Source organism: Pocillopora verrucosa, chromosome 1, assembly GCF_036669915.1.
Source record: "Pocillopora verrucosa isolate sample1 chromosome 1, ASM3666991v2, whole genome shotgun sequence".
Lineage (NCBI taxonomy): Eukaryota > Metazoa > Cnidaria > Anthozoa > Scleractinia > Pocilloporidae > Pocillopora > Pocillopora verrucosa.
Window position 1 is genome coordinate 2,470,845 of NC_089312.1, and position 23,009 is coordinate 2,493,853.

Sequence of the window (23,009 nt, forward strand, 5' to 3'; positions counted from 1 at the left end):
TCTCCCTCTGTCTTAAAGTTGAATCAAAGACAATTTGAAAGGACAACCTAACAATCCATCAGAGATCAAGTGGAAATTGCTCCATACACCCCTTCAACAATTTTTGTGGAAATACATTAGTGGAGAAATGGAAATAGTCTCTATTGTTCAATTAAATTTAATAGGTAAGTGTTCTTGTTAATTTTGAGATACAGCACAATAACTGAGTGATATTCTAAGAGTGAATGATACAGACTGCAGGTTCCAATGATGACATTACCAAATATATCCAAGAAAAGACCCTGTATTGTTGGAAACTGTACAATAAGTTAATTATTCTCAATTTGATTGACATTTATAAGGGATTTTGTTTATTCATACATAACTAAGCAAACATGTATGTGGCACATGTTTTGTCATCCCATATAAGGCACTGTTCCACCTGCTTACAACAGGATGTTGAGTGTGTTTCCTTGTAATAGGCCAAGAATTGTGAGTGGGAGTCAACTGAAGCATAGTAGCAAATTGTCGAATCAAGCAAATAAATTGTGAGTTTATAAGGAAGTGTGGTACAGCTTTTTCATGTTTTCAACAGTATTTTGCTGATTTGCTTTTCTGTAATTCCTCCTGCCATTTAAGTCCAAGTATCCTCCCTCAGACAAATTGATGGAATCATAAATGTTTCTATAACAGAGAGTTGATTTAAACTTTTCCTCCTCAGTTTTCCTCAGTGATAGGTTTGAAGCATCTTGTAACCTCAATTTCACACTTCCCTTTTCACTCTGTTCACTGACAAAGTCAAAGTCATTTAGTGCACTATTCCTGTCTAGATCTTTCCTTGCACATAACTAGTCTCGAATCTTTAACATGTAGTGTTGGATTCTGCCATCAGGGGCTCTGCCAGATACCCAGCTTTGAGGAAAAAAACAAAACAACAAGAAAACAAAACAAAAACAAAGTAAATCAATCAATCAATCAATCAAAACACAGTTATTTACCCAGTGAAAAATTAAAACCTGAAGTGGGTCATAAGTATGGGAAGGGAGGGAGAGGAAGCAATCTGTATTTTGCTTGGTTTAGGAAACTTCCCTAAACAGAATCTTCCTATGAGGAGAGACAAGGGTTCACTTCCCTAACAACACCTGGTTGGCAAGCCTAAAGGCAAATCTGTCTGATGTAAGTAAAACAACATCAGATGAAACGCTTATGACCTAATCTCCGGGAAATAACTCTTAATATCACTGATGGACAATTATAAGCAAGTGATCCATTTTTACATGAAATTATAATTCAAACCTAATCACGGCTCTGGGTAAAAAAGCAACCTATATTTCTAGCGCATTATTGCAAAAGTCAAACATGTGAAAATGTGTTTAAAATGTTGAAACACAAATCAATTTCAATTCAAATCAAATCGATTTTATTTAAACTCACACAATTACAGTGTATTAGAGGAGGTTATAATTATTACAGTAGCGTTATAAACATCAATATAAAGAATATAGTGCAATAAGAAAACGAAAAACGAAACGAAAGTAATTTACAACTCATTGTTACTAAGGATATCTAAGAGATATAGAAGGACAGGAAGAAAAGAATGTTTAAATACTGTGTTAATTGTGAGGAGTTTGGGACACCCACATGGTCCTGAGAACTAATCGAGTGTCTAGGCGTGCCTGGCCTAAAACACAATTGCAATTTAGGTACGCGTACAGCACAAGGATTTGCAAACCAAATCATTTCCACAGTTTTGTTAAACTGTTGGGAACTTGTCTCTGATAGCATCCTAAAGTTTGCAAAATGACGTTATATTTTAAAACATTCTGATTTTTCTTTGGACCGAAAGAGTCGATAAGTTAGAAACGCAAAGATTTCGTCAAATTCCATTCAGCCGATAATATGAGATTAACGTTCTTACCATTGGTAGGACTTCTTCCTCTTTTCAATAGCTCTTCCTTCTTCTTTGAAGGCAAAATATAACACAAGGATCGGATGCATTTCCTTTAGTCTTCAACTCGACAACTTCTTTCGGATACTCTTACCCAGGGCCCCCCCACACAAATAATATAGCAAGGCATCATGGGAGTTGTAGACTGCAGGCTGTAGTGCAGGAACAAGCGCAATCTCGAGCCCAGGGTCGTTTTGGCTCCTTTTTAGCAGTATGGTCGCCAAATAAAAAAAGTTGGCGACAATACCACTGGAAAGGAGCCAAAATGACCTGAGCTCGGGATTGGAACAGGCACGGAAGCGAAGGATATCCTGAAGGCCAGGCACGCCTAGGCACTCCTTACATTGGTGCACTTCCCTTTTAACGCCACATCAGACAGCCCCTCTGCCAAGGTAAGAACACCATTATTCACAAGCCTGTCCGCATCATCAACTGGAAAGACAAGTCACAATCATGCTGTGCGGACTGCGGAGTAGTGATCATGCAAACCAGACAACGTTCCTTGCTTGATTGGGGAATAGGTGACAAGATAGAATCACTGACTCTTAATTTAGCTTCAGAACGTTCGCATTATGTGAAGATAATTATTTAGCAGCGCGCCAAAGCAAGATAAGGGTTAATCTCGTACCCAGATCCTACCGTGTAATTGTAACTTGCAACCACTTCGCAGTGATAGGTCTGGGTATGAGACGAGATAAGTGTTTTAAAACTCAGACCCATGAGCGGAATACTTCACTTTCAAAGTGTTGTCATCACGACAAAGCGCAAACAAGAGGTGTCAGTTTTAATAAGGCGGAGAAACTTCGGTGATATTAGCCTCCAGCAGTTTATCTTCTCTTGGTCGCCGCCTCGCGCTTGACTCGCACTTCGCGCCGCCTCGCGCTTGAATCGCACTTCGCGTCGCTTCGCGCTTGCCTCCGTTCAACTGAAAACGAAAAAAAATAATGCCTGTCAGGAGCCCATTACTTGGGCTCCTGGCCTGTTTCGCAGGCATATCTAGTATTAAATGATATTCGCTATCACGGTCTATTAATCATTGTTCGGCTAGGCGTTGAAATTGAAAAAAAAAATCATAGCCTCTTTTTAACATATCTCAGTACTAATAACTAGATTATTGTTGAAATCTACTATAACAGTTTCAGTTGCTCTGCCAGAAAAGGAGCGAGTCTTTGGGGATTGTGAATTGAATATGAAATTTATGCAGATTAAAACATGACCACGAGTCAATCATTCTAGAGACGACTTGAAGCAAACACTGAAAGACAATGTCTGTCTTTCTAGGAAACTGACAAAGAAGCTGCGATTTCATCCTACATAATCACAGAAGGGGGGTGGGGTGATGTTCAAAGGCATATGAGCTGCTCAATTCCTATCTGAGGCAAAAGTAGTCGCAAAGGAACAATCCGTTTTGTTTCCTGCAGGTAATATGCCTCTGCAGCTGTTAACAATTCGCTATATGAGATAAATGAGAAAAGATAGCTTGTGTTCAAGGTTTCCCCCTATGTCCCCACCCCCACCCCCACATTCAGACATAGACACACCTTTATATATAATTGATTGTAAGAAGAGTCAATGCCCACTACAAACTTTACCATAGACGATCTACGTTGGCAGAGTTAACGTGCGTCCCTTGGATTCATTATAAAAGCTAATACGGTAAGTAGTGTTAGATAAAATATAAGCGAAACGATTTCAAGTTGGTTAGAAGTTAATATAAGCGGCCTGACAAGCTCAGAGGGATAATTAATGCTATTTGGAGGCGATGGCCCGTGGAAATTTCAGAGAGAATTTTGCTTTGAGTCGACGATGAATCTTCATTTCTTTCCCTACGAGGTGTCTCGTAGATCAAGCCATTCTACTAGGAGTCCTCGGAGGTTTCACCATATGGCTATGGATCTTGATCATGACTAATAAATATTAAAAACAAAATTAAGAACAGAGAAAAAGTATGAATAATCAAGAAATCCGAATAATCGACGCGCAGATTTTCGAGGTTCGACTGCGGTATTTAGGTAGTTTAAAGTACTGTATAGAACATTGAAACACATCGTACTTTGAAAAACACAGGGTCGTTCAGTTCTTGTACGCCGATTATTATATATGGTTTGATGAAACTAAGTCTATATTATAGCTGGAGAACATGATCATAGCATCTTTAATTCAACTGGGGAAGGATGTGAATTTCAAAACAAGCTACACGAGGCCTCTTTCACTTCCGCAATCAGCTACAGTCTCTCACCATTCGGCTTCATTTGAGTAATTGAAACTTGTGCTCTGCGTGGGCTGTCATAAGAGTTCAGTTTTACAAAGTATTATTGCGGGTGTAGCATGAAATTTCATTTCTTTGGGCTCATTTCGCAATGCGAACACTGTACTCAGCTCTTTGAAAATGTTGTGCTTTTTGTGTTGTAGTGATATTATTTCGATTATCCGGACTCAGAGAATTATCCAGAGAATTGGGGGTCCGGATAATCAAGAATATGAACATTGATGAGGAACAAAAATGTTTTTAATTAGTTACGACGCGTGGGAGCGCTGCTTTTGCTTTTTGAAAGCGTAGTTTTGAAAAGAATATGGCTACGGATCGTGATCATGACTAATAAATATTCATGACAAAATTGGGACCAGAGAAAAAAAGTCTGAATAATCGAGGTCCAGATAATCGAGGTTCGATTGTTTTCTAGCCAGAGAACATGATCATAGCATCTTTAATTCAACTGAGGAAGGATGTCACGATACCGTGAATTTCAAAAGTAGCTACACGAGGCCTCTTTCACTTCCGCAATCAGCTACAGTCTTTTACCATTCGGCCTCATTTGATTAATCTATACTTGTGCTCTGCGTGGACTGTTATCAGAGTTCAGTTTTAGAAGTAATATTTCGGGTGCAGCATGGAATTTCATTTCTTTGAGCCAAAGCATCACACTTGAACACGGTTAACTCGAATCCCCGCTAGCGCTATCTCAAATAAGATCCGATTTCCTCAGGCATTTACCCCATTTTTTCAGTCATTTCACTCCGTTAAGTCGGACTCTCCATTAACTCAGACTAAATTTAATTTTCCCAGGCTCAAATTTGCTCTAATATCTCGAACTTTAGAGTGTCAGAACATAGCTCATTGATACGTCCCAATCAATTCACGATTGATACAAACGTGATAACATTAGTGAAAACGTAATTTAGCTAAACTTCCCAAACTAAACGTTCTCATCAAAAAGCTCTTTTAAAACAAACTACATGTCCGGAAATTACTGTTGTTTCTGCGAGAATGTTAAAAACATGATTCCCTATTAATCATTAAAAGGATAACTGATTTTAAGAAGAAGCTAACTGCAGCCTCTCCCCCCCCCCCCTTTATAACTTGAATCATTTTTTTGTTTCTCTTGGGAGTTCGAGTTAGCGGGCTTCCACTGTATTCGTTTTCGCACTGCAAATGTATGAATCGATATTCAATCTTAAAATGTCCTGATTACTTTTCCCAGGTTCTATAGCTTTGAACGATGTTAGCTCTTACGTTTATGCTATTGCTTGTGGTTGAGTTGGGATGGGCCACCCAGTGTAACAAGTGGTCTGGACCCGCTGGAACTGTTGAATGCGTTCTATTACCTGGGTACAATAACGAATACCAGTGGGGGACGTGCTTGACGGATGCATACATCAAGCAAAAGAGCAAACAAAAACACCAGTGTGCAGACCAAACTAGAATTTATTGCTGGTACCAGTGTATGATTGAAGTGCACAACAAGGAATATGGATCAGTGACTGATGATTGTTCCTGTAATCCTAGCAATCCAACCTCATATCCAAACACTCTCACACCTACCACATTACTGCCTCCAGAGTGCTATAGTCCATCAGGGGATTCATGTGATTGGTATCGCAACTGCCTGGAGAGGAAGTATCCCTGTGAAGCTACAAGTAATGGATATGCAATCAAATACGCTGAACATTTTTGCAAGCTGTATGACCAAAACTTTGCAAAGTTCAGTCAAATCGGGAAAAACTGGGTTGATGGAGTTCGTAAATGCCTCCAAGTCTCACTGGTGCCACTATTGAGGCCATGGGTCGATCCAACCTGTAAGGAGATACGAGAAAGAGCGTTTGCCTCCCATACACCATGTTACCTGATTCCAGGAAGTGGTGCGCCGTCCGTCTGTGATCTTGACTGCTCCGATTACCTCCAGATATTTTGGACCATTAAGGGTTCCTTTGTCAAAGTCGACACACTCTGGGAATCTCTCAAGGGAATGTGGAACATAGGAGAGAAATGTGGATTGTCTGCTAACATCAAAAAGTGCTACAGAGAGCTGAAAGATGGCCCAGTCAGAGTTATCAAGATGAAGATTAAAAAGTTTTTGCTTCGATCGAGGCACTCAACTGATAATCTTCCGGAGCCTGATGCTCAAAGTCGATTCGCAGACGGTGTTGGCTCAGCCATTGCGAGTGCCTTGAAGTGGAACTCAGATGTAATGGACTGGCTCGCCTATACTGGGAGAGTTGAAGATACAGAAAACCTGGAAATTGTCCTCTTATTAGCTGATAAGAAAGCCCTGGGTATCGGCATTACATCCACTCCATCCGTCAACTTCAACCAGACCATCCAAGAGTTTGCTTTGGCTGTAAAACAGGGAGCGCTACCTTTGAAAGTAGATGGACACAATGTTTGGGTGAAGAGCTTAGCCTCGTGTTCTGATAAAGCCTGCACCAGCACCCAGACACTGGCAGTGTCAGACAAGCCTCCAAACTGGAATGGTGCTGCTGAGATCTCAGGTGGTAAATTTGTCTTGTGTGCAACCATCGCTGTGTTGGTCATGATGATGGACAAACTGCTTTACTAAAAAGATACTCGCATTTGTCAAGAAGGTAGATTTAGATTTTCTGTTTATTGAGCTGCATAGATTTATCATGCGCAACAGTTGATTTAATGGTCTGTCTCACCCTGGGTTTTGTGCTCGATGCCTTCGAGCTGAAACTTTTCGAGTCCCTACCTGCTGCAAAAAGCTTCACTAAAACGTAGACCTCGCTAGTTTTACTCTTGCAATGCTTGCGACAATCATGGCGATTTTTTAGCTTTAGCATGTTAGGCGTGGTCATGGTACTGGACCCTTCAGACAACATTCCCGCACCATCATTGAATCAAAAACCAGGACCTGAATCACGAATCAATTCTGGACCACAAAATAGCTGCTGTTTTTCAAAGCTTACGAAAAAGAGCATTTCAAATATTGTGGTAAACCACCGAGTTGCATTGTTTTGTAGGTTTCAATCAGTCTGTCGGTGTTATTTTTACCATAAACAGGCTTCAGTGTGTAACAGGCCCTTAAATTAACTGTGATTTATCCGAAGCCGTAGGATATGGAGGATAAAATAGCCAAGTAAATAATCTCATTTAATTTCATTGCATGGTAGTTAAACTAATAGTACGCGTTGCTGAAGGAAGAGTAGAATCTATTTGCCCAGTAGATGTGAGACGTTTCATGAGAGGTTACTCACAAGTTACGATAGCTTATGTCTGATTATTAGATGAAATCATTGTGTCTTACAGTATAGTGTCTCTCTCCATTGGAAGGATAAATAGAGATGGCACTTCTTTGAAGTGATATAATCTACTTATACCTGATTACACGCATATAGTCGGTATTTTCCGTCTAAGTTGCTTTTTTAGATCTTTTGTCTCAGTTTAGAACTATGGCTGTAAAGATCATGCTTTTTCGAATATTCTTATTCAAATAAATTAAAAAAAGCTATTATATAAGCGTCTTAGACTGTTATAACCATTGTTAGCCATTAAAAGCATTTAAGCATTATGAAATTGTTAATGAGTTGTTCCTTGCGCACTACTCGTTGTCAAGATCGGCCCCCACCCTCCTCCCCCTCTACATCGCCCCGGATGTTAGCCAATATCATTTTTCGACGTTTTCGATCTTCTACGGGTTAGACAGGCTCGTCATTGACTGGTTTTGACTTATTTTTTTATTTGTTGCGCCGGGTTGTTTCCTTTTTCGTCATTTTGGTGTATTTACTTGACTTGTTTTTCTCGTTAGCTGTCTTTAGTGTTAGCAGACGCCCCTGACGAAGTACTAAGGCTCGACACGTCAAAGAAACTCTTTGAAACCAAACGATCTTGAAGTACCCCCCTCCCCTCCCCCTCCCTTTCCCCCCCCCTGCGAACGTAGAAGAACCACAGTTTGTTTAGAGCAACTTACCCTCTTTAGTTTTCTACAAAGACAGGTTATTTTTGATTGGCCGGCCCCAATTGTTACAAGCTTAATTCAAGCAGTTTATAGTCTTCCTTACACAATCGCCTATGGATGTCATTTCAGTGATGCGTACGGGTTTCATTTCAAGTCTGTCTTGATAAGAGTTATCTAAGATTACGATCGATCACACGGCATCTCCCAATTGTTATGCGTCAACATCTGTCTACACGCATGACATTATAGTGCCAAAATGAAGTTGATGTAATGATGTAATGATGATGTAAACAGTCAAAGCGTTTAAAGTCAGTATATATATGCACTGACTGATGACAGGCGATTCTATTTTAAACACAATATTACATTGGATGGTTTTGTTAAGTATTTATCAGACTAAAATGTCGATCTTGACCTTGGATTAGTAACCGATCAAATCCCCCGAGAGTATAGATATCGTGCGTAAGGACATGTGGGAAGGAAATAAAGAGGAGGGAAATGTTTTTTTTTTCAGTCTATGAATCAATTCTGCCCTCCTTGGGCAAGAGTTTACATTCTATTGCCCAGCTTTAAAAGAAAGAGAGAAAAAAAACCAGCGTTTTCATTTATCCTTTAGTCTTGAGGAAAACAAAACTGGTTTATAAAATTCAATTTACAGGTATCATACGAATAGCTCTTTTTACGAGGTACTGAACCCTAAATCAAAGCAAAAAGTTACAGAACTGAATTTAACACACTACTATATGTTTATCATTGGTTACAAACTTCTTCATATTTGCTTTCGGCTGGTGGTTACAGTTACGCGGTAGGATCTGGGTACGAGATTAATAATTTGGTACCTGAGGGACCAGTCAATATTATTCACCGGGGGAGGGGGAGGGGGAGGGGGAGGGGGAGGAGAGGATGTTTGGGGAGGATCACGTGGTTTTTAAGGAGTCAGTCGTCGTTCACACAGTGTAACTGCCACTGAAGACTAATACTAACTAATCCTAGCGCAATTTTTAACGCGGAACGAAACGACACGGTACGGTTAAAACTGCAAATAAAACAGCGAACGAAAACTATTACAATATAAACTAGACTAAATACACAAGGAAAGCTACAACGAAAACAACGAAGAAAACTACATGATACAAAACTTACATTTGTTGCGATGTTATAGATCCTGCCTAATGGCGAACAAACTGCACGATGCGAAAAGAACAAATATACGAAACTACACTCGACGAAACTACACTGCAAAAACTGCACCAAACTACGATGAACAATACGGTTGAATACATGCTACGTTACGCAACGTTACGCAATGACACAAAGAAAGCGCACACAAAATTTTAATACAATTAGCACTCTTGCACAAGAACAATAAACAAACGAAAAAGAATGTGAGGCGTTGCGATCTACACACGGTATAAACGGGGAAGGGGGGGAGGGCTATAGAAAATTGTCTGCTAATGATGGGGGATCACTAGAACATACCCCCCGGGCGATGAGTAATGACTGGTCTCTAATTAAGAGGTGAACGATACCAATCGCTCTCGTTTCACATAAAACGACCTGTATTACCATTCTTGCTGTTTTAAGCCAGTAGAATACTTCATGAGCGAAATACTTCACTTTCAAGGTGTGGTCTTCACGACAAAGCACGTGCATAAAAAGTCAGTTTTAATAAGGCGAAGAAACTTCTATGATATTAGCCTGCAGCAGTTTATCTTCTCTTGCCTGTGGGCAGCTCCTAATTATTAGTGCTTGGCACCAGCTATTCTTCGCCTGCGGGAAAGTATGACGACTTGAGCCACACGAGCCGGTCAGAGGTCTGCATATTAGTGCCAGAGGCTCGGTAAACCTCTTCTCGACGCAACTCGAACTTCTCCGCAGGAGGCAAAACATACGTCCTGAAGCCCTAATAATGAGGGCCTCTTCGCGGGCATATCTGTGCGCTCTAACTCTGGCGCGTGACTCGTACCTCGCGCCGCCTCGCACTTGACTCGCACTTCGCGTCGCCTCGTGTTTGCCTTCGTTCGACCGAAAAACGCTAAAAAATTATGCCTGGTTTGCAGGCATATCTTGTATTAAATGATATTCGCCATCGTCTGCTATCAATCATTGTAAGGCAAGGCGTTGAAATTAAAGAATAATTGCCTTTTTTAAAAATATCTCAGTACTAATGACTAGATTATTGTTGAAATTAACCATAACAGATTCAGATACTCGATCAAGAAAGAGCGACTCTTTGGGGATTGTAAATTGAATAAGAGATTTATGCGTCTTAAAACATGATCACGAGCCAATCTTTCCTGAGAGACTTAAAGCAAACACCCAAAGACAAAACGTCCTTCTGGGAAACTGACAAGGAAGCTACACTCTCACCATTCAAAATCACAGAAGGGGGGTGGGGTGGCGTTCAAGGGCATATAAGCTGCTTAATTCCTACGTAAAGCAAAAGCAATCGCAAAGGAACAATCCGTTTTTGTTTCCTGCAGGTAATATGCCTGAGCAGCTGTTCATGATTCGCTATCTGAGATGAATGACAAAAGATAGCTTGTGCACAAGATTTCCCCCAATGACCCCACCCCCACATACAGACGTAAACGAACCTTTGTTATTAACTATTCCAAGAATCCAAACTTTACCAAAGACGATCGACGTCGACAGAATTACCGTGCGTCATTTGCTTGTTCGGTAAGTAATGCTAGATAAAATATAAGCGAAATGATTTCGAGTTCGTTAGCAGTGGATATAATATGAGCGGCCTGACATGCTCAGAGGGACAATTTATGCTATTTGGAGGCGATGGCCTGCAGAAAGGATTTTGCTTTGGGTCGAAGACGAATCTTTATTTCTTTCCCTATGAGGTGTCTCGTAGATCAAGTCATTCTAATCGGGGTTCTCGGAGGTTTCACAAAGGGGATTTCACGATTTATATCAGTGTGTACGCTCACGCTAAAGTGCAATTCGCAATATGCTACTGAATAGCGCAGTTTGAAAGGCACTATATAAAACATTGAAACACATTATGATTTGAAAAAACATACGGTCGTTCAGCTCTTGTACGTCGCTTGTTATATATGTTTTGATGAGTGTAAGTCTATATTCTAGCTGGATAACATGATCATAGCATCTTTAATTCAACCGCGGAAGGATGTCACGATACGGTTTAGAATCTCACGTGGCTTCGACATTTTGTGGAGTTTGAAAACTAATTCAATAAACTACAAAGTATTCGGCGTATGCGCTCGCTATTAAATTATTCTAGTTATGTATTTAGATACGCTTTGTGATCTCTTGTGGTGACAACATATTTGCTGTTCGGTTGCAGAAATTGGCCTAAGTTAAATAGTCAATTAGATCAATGGAGTCGTAAAACTCAACATGATGTTTCATTAGCGATTTTTCAAGTCCTTTAGCAAATGACTATTGTGAAAAGTCTTACCTCTCCAACGAGTCGGCAAACTTCAATGCTTTTAAAAAGCCAACAGAGCTGGTGGTTCAAGCGAGTCCGCGTATGCCGCAATTAATTTCTGCCAAAAATTGCTGCCATTCCTCATAAAAATCTGTCAATTTGGAAACGGTCAGCACGCCCTACTTCCACTGCCTCCGCAAACATAAAATTAATGATTATCTATTTCATAATCTTATAAGTTTTCCTTCCTGTTCTCAAGATGATTTCAATCTTGAAAATGTGAAGTTACCCCACTGCTTATTCAAATTTGTTTTATTCATGCGTGAGTAAGCGATGAATTGTGATAGAATTCAGAGGTATGCAGGCCTGCTGAAAAACGTACAGGCCTCCCAAGTTTACGTGAACGATGTGAACTTGAGAGGCCTTTAAAACTGAGTCGCTGCTCACAGCAAAACTATAGTAATACAGCAAAGCCTCGCTAACTCGACCGCGGTTATCACGAATCCCCCACTAACTCAAATAGGATCCGATTTTCTCAGGCATTTACCCTATTTTCCAGTCATTTATTATCAGTTAGCTCGAACTCGGTTTAAACGAATCCCACATTAATTGAACAAATTTTACTATTCCTAACCTCATGTTTGCTCTGATAACTCGAACTTTAACTAAAAACGTCAGTTGATAAACGTCTAAGTGTCAGAACATAGCTGATTGACGCGTTCCAATCTTTATTCACGATTGATACGAACGCGATAATATTAATGAAAAAGTAATTTAGCTGAACTACCCCAACTAAACGTTTGGCATCTAAAGCTCTTTTAAAACAAACTAAATTAACTGATATTACTCTCCTTTGTTCGAGAATGGTAAAAACATGATTCCCTTTCAATCATTGAAAGGATAACTGATATTCAACACAATTAACCCTAGTCCTAACCCCCCTCACCCCCCCCCCCCAACTCGAACCATTTTTCGTCTCCTTTGAGAGTTGGAGTTAGCGGGCTTCAACTGTATTCGTTTTCGCACTGCAAATGTATGAATAGATATTCAATCTTAAAGTGTCCTAATTACATTTCTCAAGTTTCAACTTTGAACGATGTTAGTTCTTACGTTTATGGTGTTGCTTGTGGTTGGGTTGGGATGGGCCGCCCAGTGTGACAAGTGGTCTGGACCCACTGGAACTGTTGAATGCATTCTATTAAGGCGGTACAATAACGAGTACCAATGGGGGACATGCGTGACGGATGCTTACATGAAGCAAAAGAGCAACCAAAAACACCAGTGCATAGACCGAACTGCAACCTACTGCTGGTATCAGTGTATGCTTGAAGTGCATAACAAGAACGATGGATCAGTGACGAGTGATTGTTCCTGTAATTCTAGCAATCCAACCTCTTATCCAAACACTCTCACGCCTACCACATTACTGCCTCCAGAGTGCTATAGTCCATCAGGGGATTCCTGTGATTGGTATCGCAACTGCCTGGAGAGGAAGTATCCCTGTGAAGCTACAAGTAATGGATATGCAATCAAATACGCTGAACATTTTTGCAAGTTGTATGACCAAAACTTTGCAAAGTTCAGTCTAAGCGGGAAAAACTGGGTTAACGGAGTTCGTAAATGCCTCCAAGTCTCACTGGTGCCACTATTGCGGCCATGGGTCGATCCAACCTGTGAAAAGATACGAGAAAGAGCGTTTGCCTCTCATACACCATGTTACCTGGATCCAGGAAATGGTATGCCGTCCGTCTGTGATCTTGACTGCTCCGATTACTACCAGATATTTTGGACCATCAAGGGTTCCTTTGTCAAAGTCGACACACTATGGGAATCTCTCAAAGGAATGTGGAACATAGGAGCGAAATGTGGATGGTATACTAACATCAAGAAATGCTACGGAGAGCTGAAAGATGGCCCAGTCAGAGTGATCAAGCTGAAGATTAAAAGGTTTTTTCCACGATCAAGGCGCTCAATTGATCCTCGACCAGAATCTGACGCTCAAAGTCGATTCGCAGACGGAGTTGGCTCAGCCATTGCGAGTGCCTTGAAGTGGAACTCAGTTGTAATGGACTGGCTCGCCCATACTGGGAGGGTTGAAGATCCAGAAAACCTGGAAATTGTCGTCTTATTAGCTGATAAGAAAGCCCTGGGTATTACCATTACATCCACTCCATCCGTCAACTTCAACCAGACCATCCATGAATTTGCTTCAGCTGTACATCAGGGAGCGCTTCCTTTGAAAGTGGATGGACACAATGTCTGGGTGAAGATCTTGGCCTCGTGTTCTGATAAAGCCTGCAACAGTACCCAGACACTGGCAGTATCTGACAAGCCTCCAAACTGGGAGACGACCCTAGCTCCGTGTTCTGATAAAGCCTGCTACAGCACCCAGTTGAATGGTGCTGCTGAGATCTCAGGTGGTAAAGTTGTCTTGTGTGGAACCATCGCTATGTTGGTCGTGATGATTGCCAAACTGCTTTACTAAAAAGAAACTCGCATTTGACAAGAAGGTAGATTTAGTTTTTCTGTTTATTGAGCTACATAGATTTATCATGTGTAACAGTTGATCTAATGGTCTGTCTCACCCTGGGTTTTGTGCTCGATGCCTTCGAGCTGAAACTTTTCGAGTCCCTACCTGCTGCAAAAAGCTTCACTAAAACGTAGACCTCGCTAGTTTTACTCTTGCAATGCTTGCGACAATCATGGCGATTTTTAGCTTTCGCATGTTAGGCGTGGTCATGGTGCTGAACCCTTCAGACAACATTCCCGCACCATCATTGAATCAAAAACCAGGACCTGAGTCACGAATCAATTCTGGACCACAAAATAGCTGCTGTTTTTCAAAGCTTACGAAAAAGAGCAATGCAAATATTGTGGTAAACCACCAAGTTTCATTGTTTTGTAGGTTTCAATCAGTCTGTCGGTGTTATTTTTACCATAAACAGGCTTCAGTGTGTAACAGGCCCTTAAATTAACTGTGAGTTATCGGAAGCCGTAGGTTATAGAGGATAAAATAGCCAAGTAAATAATCTCATTTAATTTCATTGCATGGTAGTTAAACTAATATTACGCGTTGCTGAAGGAAGAGTAGAATCTATTTGCCCAGTAGATGTGAGACGTTATATGAGAGGTTACTCACAAGTTACGATAGCCTATGTCTGATTATTAGATGAAATCATTGTGTTTTATAGTATAGTGTCTCTCTCCATTGGAAGGATAAATAGATAGGGTACTTCTCTGAAGTGATATAACCAACTTATACCTGATTACACGCATATAGTCGGTATTTTCCGTCTAAGTTGCTTTTTTAGATCTTTTGTCTCAGTTTAGAACTGTAGCTGTAAAGATCATGCTTTTCCGAATATTCTTATTCAAATAAAGTAAAAAAAAGCTATTATATAAGCGTCTTAGACTGTTATAACCATTGTTAGCCATTAAAAGCATTTAAGCATTATGAAATTGTTAATGAGTTGTTCCTTGCGCACTACTCGTTGTCAAGATCGGCCCCCACCCTCCTCCCCCTCTACATCGCCCCGGATGTTAGCCAAGATCATTTTTCGACGTTTTCGATCTTCTACGGGTTAGACAGGCTCGTCATTGACTGGTTTTGACTTTTTATTTGTTGCGCCGGGTTGTTTCATTTTGGTCATTTTGGTGTTTTTACTTGATTTGTTTTTCTCGTTAGCTGTCTTTAGTGTTAGCAGACGCCCTGACGAAGTACTAAGGCTCGACACGTCAAAGAAACTCTTTGAAACCAAACGATCTTGCTACGTTACGCATCGTTACGCAATGATACAAAGAAAGCGCACACAAAATTTTTCTACAACTAGCACTCTTGCACAAGAACAATAAACAAACGAAAAAGAATGTAAGGCGTTGCGATCTACACACGGTATAAACGGGGAAGGGGGGAAGGGCTATAGAAAATTGTCTGCTAATGATGGGGGATCACTAGAACCTCACCCCCCGGGCGATGAGTAATGACTGGTCTCTAATTAAGAGGTGAACGATACCAATCGCTCTCGTTTCACATAAAACGACCTGTATTACCATTCTTGCTGTTTTAAGCCAGTAGAATACTTCATGAGCGAAATAGTTCACTTTCAAGGTGTAGTCATCACGACAAAGCACGTGCATAAAAAGTCAGTTTTAATAAGGCGAAGAAACTTCTATGATATTAGCCTGCAGCAGTTTATCTTCTCTTGCCTGTGGGCAGCTCCTAATTATTAGTGCTTGGCATCAGCTATTCTTCGCCTGCGGGAAAGTATGACGACTTGAGCCACACGAGCCGGTCAGAGGTCTGCATATTAGTGCCAGAGGCTCGGTAAACCTCTTCTCGACGCAACTCGAACTTCTCCGCAGGAGGCGAAACATACGTCCTGAAGCCCTAATAACGAGGGCCTCTTCGCGGGCATATCTGTGCGCTCTAACTCTGGCGCGTGACTCGTACCTCGCGCCGCCTCGCACTTGACTCGCACTTCGCGTCGCCTCGTGTTTGCCTTCGTTCGACCGAAAAACGCTAAAAAATTATGCCTGGTTCGCAGGCATATCTTGTATTAAATGATATTCGCCATCGTGTGCTATCAATCATTGTAAGGCAAGGCGTTGAAATTAAAGAATAATTGCCTTTTTTTTAAAATATCTCAGTACTAATGACTAGATCATTGTTGAAATTAACCATAACAGCTTCAGATACTCGATCAAGAAAGGAGCGACTCTTTGGGGATTGTGAATTGAATAAGAGATTTATGCGTCTTAAAACATGATCACGAGCCAATCTTTCCTGAGAGACTTGAAGCAAACACCCAAAGACAAACCGTCTTTCTGGGAAACTGACAAGGAAACTATACTCTCACCATTCAAAATCACAGAAGGGGGGTGGGGTGGCGTTTAAGGGCATATAAGCTGCTCAATTCCTTCGTAAGGAAAAAGCAGTCGCAAAGGAACAATCCGTTCTTGTTTCCTGCAGGTAATATGCCTCAGCAGCTATTCATGATTCGCTATCTCATGACCTAATAACCCCACCCCCACATACAGACGTAGACGCACCTTTGTTATTAATTTGTTATTAATTGACTCCAAGAATCCAAACTTTCCCCGAAGACGATCGTCGTCGGCAGAGTTACCGTGCGTCCTTTGGATTCTAATTTCGGTAAGTAGTGTTAAATAAAATATAAGCAAAATGATTTCGAGTTCGTTAGCAGTGGATGTAATATGAGCGGCCTGACACGCTCAGAGGGACAATTTATGCTATTTGGAGGCGATGGCCTGCAGAAAGGATTTTGCTTTGGGTCGAAGACGAATCTTTATTTCTTTCCCTATGAGGTGTCTCGTAGATCAAGTCATTCTAATAGGGGTTCTGGAAGGTTTCACAAAGGGGATTTCACAATTTATATCAGTGTGTACGCTCTGAATAGCGCAGTTTGAAAGGCACTATATAAAAAATTGAAACACATTATGATTTGAAAAACACACGGTCGTTCAGCTCTTGTACGCCGCTTATTATATATGTTTTGATGAGTGTAAGTCTATATTCTAGCTGGAGAACATGATCATAGCATCTGTAATTCAACCGGGGAAGGATGTCACGACACCGTGAATTTCAAAAGTAGCTACACGAGGCCTCTTCCGCTCCTACAATCAGCTACAATCTTTTACCATTCGGCTTTATTTGATTAATCTAAACTTGTGCTCTGCGTGGACTGTTATCAGAGTTCAGTTTTACAAAGTAATATTGCGGGTGCAGCATGGAATTTCATTTCTTAGAGCCAAATTTCGCCATGCGAACACTGTACACAGCTCTTCAGTTGAAAATATTTTAAGTTTTTAAGTTGCAGTGAAATTTAAGAGGATCTTTTTATGGTTTAGCTTCTCACCTTGCTTTGACATTTCGTAGTTTGAAAAATGATTCAATTTACCGCAAAGTTCTCGGCGTGTGCGCTTGCTGTAAAACTATTTTGTTTAATAGTAAAGTCGAAACGCTTTGTAAGTTCTTTAGGCGACAATATATTTACCGGTCGGTTGCAGAAATCGGCCGAGTGGACGTAATAAGTGCTTATTTAACCTTTAAGACCTCGTGTATTTAGATGAATAGTGAAACGAAAGACATCGCGCATATACGCTTTGGTAAGTCGTCGAAAATTACCCAGCTTTCTATACTTTGCTAAATTGTCGCACGGTTAATATATTAGGTGCCTGGGCCTAAAGAAAAACTGAATAAGAGATGGATTCAGGCCAGCAGCTGTTGACTAACCAGTTATTATTTGTCTTAGCTGTGGATGAATACAGGTAAACAATGCATTTCTAGGAAACTACGGAAGCAACAGCGAATTTCCGGTCTATGCACAGGTGTCTTAAGCTCACGGCCCAAGCTTACGTGTCCAGAAAAGTAAACGATTTTAAAATTAGTGAAAGCGTCAGGCGCTATCTGACGCGGAGTTAAGTTAGGTTGATTTAAACATGCTGTAAGGAATAGTACGGAGTAAGAAATATGATCGATCTACAACGCTAAACATTTCGAAATATGAACATTCTACGCGTAAGAATAACAGAACCTATTCACTCTTTGTTTGTCCATTGTGGTTTGTGGTGTTCTCTGCCGCCTTTGGCTTGCTTTTCCATCACTGTTATTCCTGTTATAAGACGGAGTTACTCTCTCATGAAGTAATATTTTGCTTTTCCTCGAGACGTGAGCCTGGAAGACCTGTGGTATATGTTCACAGATGGGAGGGGATCTTGGGGACGTTTCGACACCGTCTCTACACTAACAATAACTTCAAAGGGAGTCTTTAGCACTCGCAGTTTTTTTTCTGTAGATAATCACAATCTCAAATCTACATGGAAAAATTCCTTACTTGAAACAATCGTTTGTAAGTCTGACCCGCTTTCACAGACGCCAGCTTACACGCGTGTGAATAATCAAATTTGAATAGGCAGCGGGGCAACATGTAGCTGAATCCTTCGTATGTTCAAGGTTGAAATCATCTAGAATTGTTTGCCTGGGACATTTAATGAAGGAAAGCTTATAAGATTATAAAATGAATAGTCATTCATTTTATGTTTGCGGGAGAAGTGAAAATAGAGGGCGCTGACTGTTTCAGAATTGACAGATTTTTTAGAGGCTTTCGAATTCGCTTGAGGTACTAGCTTTGGTGGCTTTTTCGAACGCATTGGAGTTTACCGACTCGCTGGAAAGGCAAAACTTTTCACGAGTGTTCCGGTAGTCATTAGATAGGCGACTTGGAAAATCGCTCATGAGACCTAATGTTGTGTTCTACGACTCCGTTGCTTCGTGAAAATGTGGTAAAAACATACATAGATAGGAAAGAAGTTTGGAACAATTTAAATGTATGTAAACCTGCTTAAAAGCGCAATATTTTTGCTTCGCGGGACAAAGTGGTGACCCGAGCAGGTAAGGTAGTCGCATTTTTTTGCTCGGGCAATCAACTGAAACACAGGATCCCCTTTATTTCTCCTGCTCGTGGAGCCAGCTATAAAAAAGAGAAATATTGCACACATTTAAATGCAGAAAAAGTTGTTGCCATTAGGTATCTGAAAAAATGGCAAAGTATCATCGAGTCTAAAGAGTGATATGAAACACGGTAAGGTATTCATATGTAACAAACTGTGCTTGAGCGATAATAACAGTGTAGAAATGTTAAGGGTTTCTAAAATCGCTGTTCGCAGCAAAGCTATAGTAATACAGTAGAGCCCCGTTAACTTGAACACAGTTAACTCGAATCCCCGCTATCTTAAAGAAGATCCGATTTCCTCAGTCATTTACCCCATTTTTCCAGTCATTTCACTCGGTTAAGTCGGACTCCCCATAAACTCAAACTAATTTTAATTTTCCCTAGGCTCAGACTTGCCCTGATATCTCGAACTTTAGAGTGTTAGAACATAGCTGATTGAGAAGTCCCAATCTTTATTCACGATTGATACAAACGTGATAACATTAATAAAAACATAATTTAGCTAAACCTCATCGAAAGGCTCTTTTAAAACAAACTATATGTACGGAAAATACCGTTTTTTCCGCGAGAATGTTAAAAACATGATTCCCTATTTATCATTAAAAGGATAACTGATATTGAAAACAAGCTACCAAGCTAACTGGAGCCCCTCCCCCCCCCAACTTGAATCATTTTTCGTTTCTCTTGTAAGTTCGAGTGTCAGCGGGCTTCCACTGTATTCGTTTTCGCACTGCAAATATATGAATAGATATTCAATCTTAAAGTGTCCTAATTACATTTCTCAGGTTTCAACTTTGAACGATGTTAGCTCTTACGTTTATGGTGTTGCTTGTGGTTGGGTTGGGATGGGCCGCCCAGTGTGACAAGTGGTCTGGACCCGCTGGAACTGTTGAATGCATTCAATTAAGGTAGTACAATAACGAGTACCAATGGGGGACGTGCTTGACGGATGCTTACATGAAGCAAAAGAGCAACCAAAAACACCACTGCCTAGACCGAACTGCAACCTACTGCTGGTATCAGTGTATGCTTGAAGTGCATAACAAGAACGATGGATCAGTGACGAGTGATTGTTCCTGTAATCCTAGCAATCCAACCTCTTATCCAAACACTCTCACGCCTACCACATTACTGCCTCCAGAGTGCTATAGTCCATCAGGGGATTCCTGTGATTGGTATCGCAACTGCCTGGAGAGGAAGTATCCCTGTGAAGCTACAAGTAATGGATATGCAATCAAATACGCTGAACATTTTTGCAAGCTGTATGACCAAAACTTTGCAAAGTTCAGTCTAAGCGGGAAAAAATGGGTTAATGGAGTTCGTAAATGCCTCCAAGTCTACCTGGTGTCACTATTGCGGCCATGGGTCGATCCAACCTGTAAGGAGATACGAGATAGAGCGTTTGACTCTCATACACCATGTTACCTGAATCCAGGAAATGGTGCGCCGTCCGTCTGTGATCTTGACTGCTCCGATTACCTCCAGATATTTTGGACCATCAAGGGTTCCTTTGTCAAAGTCGACACACTCTGGGAATCTCTCAAGGGAATGTGGAATATAGGAGAGAAATGTGGATTGTCTGCTAACGTTAAAAAGTGCTACAGAGAGCTGAAAGATGGCCCAGTCAGAGTTATCAAGCTGAAGATTAAAAAGTTTTCACCGCGATCATTGCAAGTGCCTTGAAGTGGAACTCAGATGTAATGGACTGGCTCGCCTATACTGGGAGAGTTGAAGATCCAGAAAACCTGGAAATTCTCGTCTTATTAGCTGATAAGAAAGCCTTAGGTATCGCCATTACATCCACTCCATCCGTCAACTTCAACCAGACCATCCAAGAGTTTGCTTCCGCTGTAAAACAGGGAGCGCTTCCTTTGAAAGTAGATGGACACAATGTTTGGGTGAAGAGCTTAGCCTCGTGTTCTGATAAAGCCTGCAACAGCACCCAGACACTGGCAGTGTCAGACAAGCCTCCAAACTGGAATGGTGCTGCTGAGATCTCAGGTGGTAAAGTTGTCTTGTGTGCAACCATCGCTGTGTTGGTCATGATGATGGACAAACTGCTTTACTAAAAAGATACTCGCATTTGTCAAGAAGGTAGATTTAGTTTTTTCTGTTTATTGAGCTAGGAACATAGATTTATCATGCGTAACAGTTGTTCTAATGGTCTGTCTCACGCTGAATTTTGTGCCTAATGCCTTCGAGCTGAAACTTTTCGAGTCCCAACCTGCTGCAAAAAGCTTCACTAAGACGTAGACCTCGCTAGTTTTACTCTTGCAATGCTTGCGACAATCATGGTGATTTTTGGCTTTAGCATGTTAGGTGTGGTCATGGTACTGGACCCTTCAGACAACATTCACGCACCATCACTGAATCAAAAACCAGGACCTGAATCACGAGTCATTTCTGGACCACAAAATAGTTGCTGTTTTTCAAAGCTTACGAAAAAGAGCATTTCAAATATTGTGGTAAACCACCGAGTTGCATTGTTTTGTAGGTTTCAATCAGTCTGTCGGTGTTATTTTTACCATAAACAGGCTTCAATGTGTAACAGGCCCTTAAATTAACTGTGAGTTATCTGAAGCCGTAGGATATAGAGGATAAAATAGCCAAGTAAATAATCTCATTTAATTTCATTGCATGGTAGTTAAACTAATATTACGCGTTCCTGAAGGAAGAGTAGAATCTATTTGCCCAGTAGATGTGAGACGTTTCATGAGAGGTTACTCACAAGTTACGATAGCCTATGTCTGATTATTAAATGAAACCATTGTGTCTTATAGTATAGTGTCTCTCTCCATTGGAAGGATAAATAGAGATGGCACTTCTTTGAAGTGATATAACCTACTTATACCTGATTACACGCATATAGTCGGTATTTTCCGTCTAAGTTGCTTTTTTAGATCTTTTGTCTCAGTTTAGAACTGTAGCTGTAAAGATCATGCTTTTCCGAATATTCTTACTCAAATAAAGTAAAAAAAAGCTATTATATAAGCGTCTTAGACTGTTATAACCATTGTTAGCCATTAAAAGCATTTAAGCATTATGAAATTGTTAATGAGTTGTTCCTTGCGCACTACTCGTTGTCAAGATCGGCCCCCACCCCCCTCCCCCTCTACATCGCCCCGGATGTTAGCCAAGATCATTTTTCGACGTTTTCGATCTTCTACGGGTTAGACAGGCTCGTCATTTACTGGTTTTGACTTATTTTTTTATTTGTTGCGCCGGGTTGTTTCATTTTGGTCATTTTGGTGTTTTTACTTGACTTGTTTTTCTCGTTAGCTGTCTTTAGTGTTAGCAGACGCCCTGACGAAGTACTAAGGCTCGACACGTCAAAGAAACTCTTTGAAACCAAACGATCTTGAAGTACCCTCTCCCCTCCCCCTCTCCTCTCCTCCCTTCAAGAGGGGGAGGGGAGGGGGAGGCCCTAATAGCCCTAATAACGAGGGCCTCTTCGCGGGCATATCTATGCGCTCTAACTCTGGCGCGTGACTCGTACCTCGCGCCGCCTCGCACTTGACTCGCACTTCGCGTCGCCTCGTGTTTGCCTTCGTTCGACCGAAAAACGCTAAAAAATTATGCCTGGTTTGCAGGCATATCTTGTATTAAATGATATTCGCCATCGTCTGCTATCAATCATTGTAAGACAAGGCGTTGAAATTAAAAAATAATTGCCTTTTTTTAACATATCTCAGTACTAATGACTAGATCATTGTTGAAATTAACCATAACAGCTCCAGATACTCAATCAAGAAAGGAGCGACTCTTTGGGGATTGTGAATTGAATAAGAGATTTATGCGTCTTAAAACTTGATCACGAGCCGATCTTTCCTGAGAGACTTGAAGCAAACACCCAAAGACAAACCGTCTTTCTGGGAAACTGACAAGGAAACTATACTCTCACCATTCAAAATCACAGAAGGGGGGTGGGGTAGCGTTCAAGGGCATATAAGCTGCTCAATTCCTTCGTAAGGAAAAAGCAGTCGCAAAGGAACAATCCGTTTTTGTTTCCTGCA

The 23,009-nt window shown here is 40.9% G+C and overlaps 2 protein-coding genes and 1 pseudogene across 2 annotated transcripts; all 3 read left to right on the forward strand.

Annotated features, from left to right (window-relative positions):
• Positions 1-3,502: 3,502 nt before the first annotated feature.
• LOC131781350 (uncharacterized) lies at positions 3,503-22,013 on the forward strand (annotated as a pseudogene).
• On the forward strand, positions 5,415-7,655 carry LOC136282283 (uncharacterized). The gene has a single exon (XM_066169703.1). It carries the CDS (start codon positions 5,428-5,430, stop codon positions 6,763-6,765), a length of 1,338 nt encoding a protein of 445 aa, XP_066025800.1. The 5' UTR covers positions 5,415-5,427; the 3' UTR covers positions 6,766-7,655.
• LOC131781329 (uncharacterized) lies at positions 12,621-14,953 on the forward strand. Its single transcript, XM_066170973.1, has one exon. The coding sequence runs from the start codon at positions 12,621-12,623 to the stop codon at positions 14,007-14,009; it is 1,389 nt and encodes a 462-aa protein (XP_066027070.1). The 3' UTR covers positions 14,010-14,953.
• Positions 22,014-23,009: the final 996 nt, after the last annotated feature.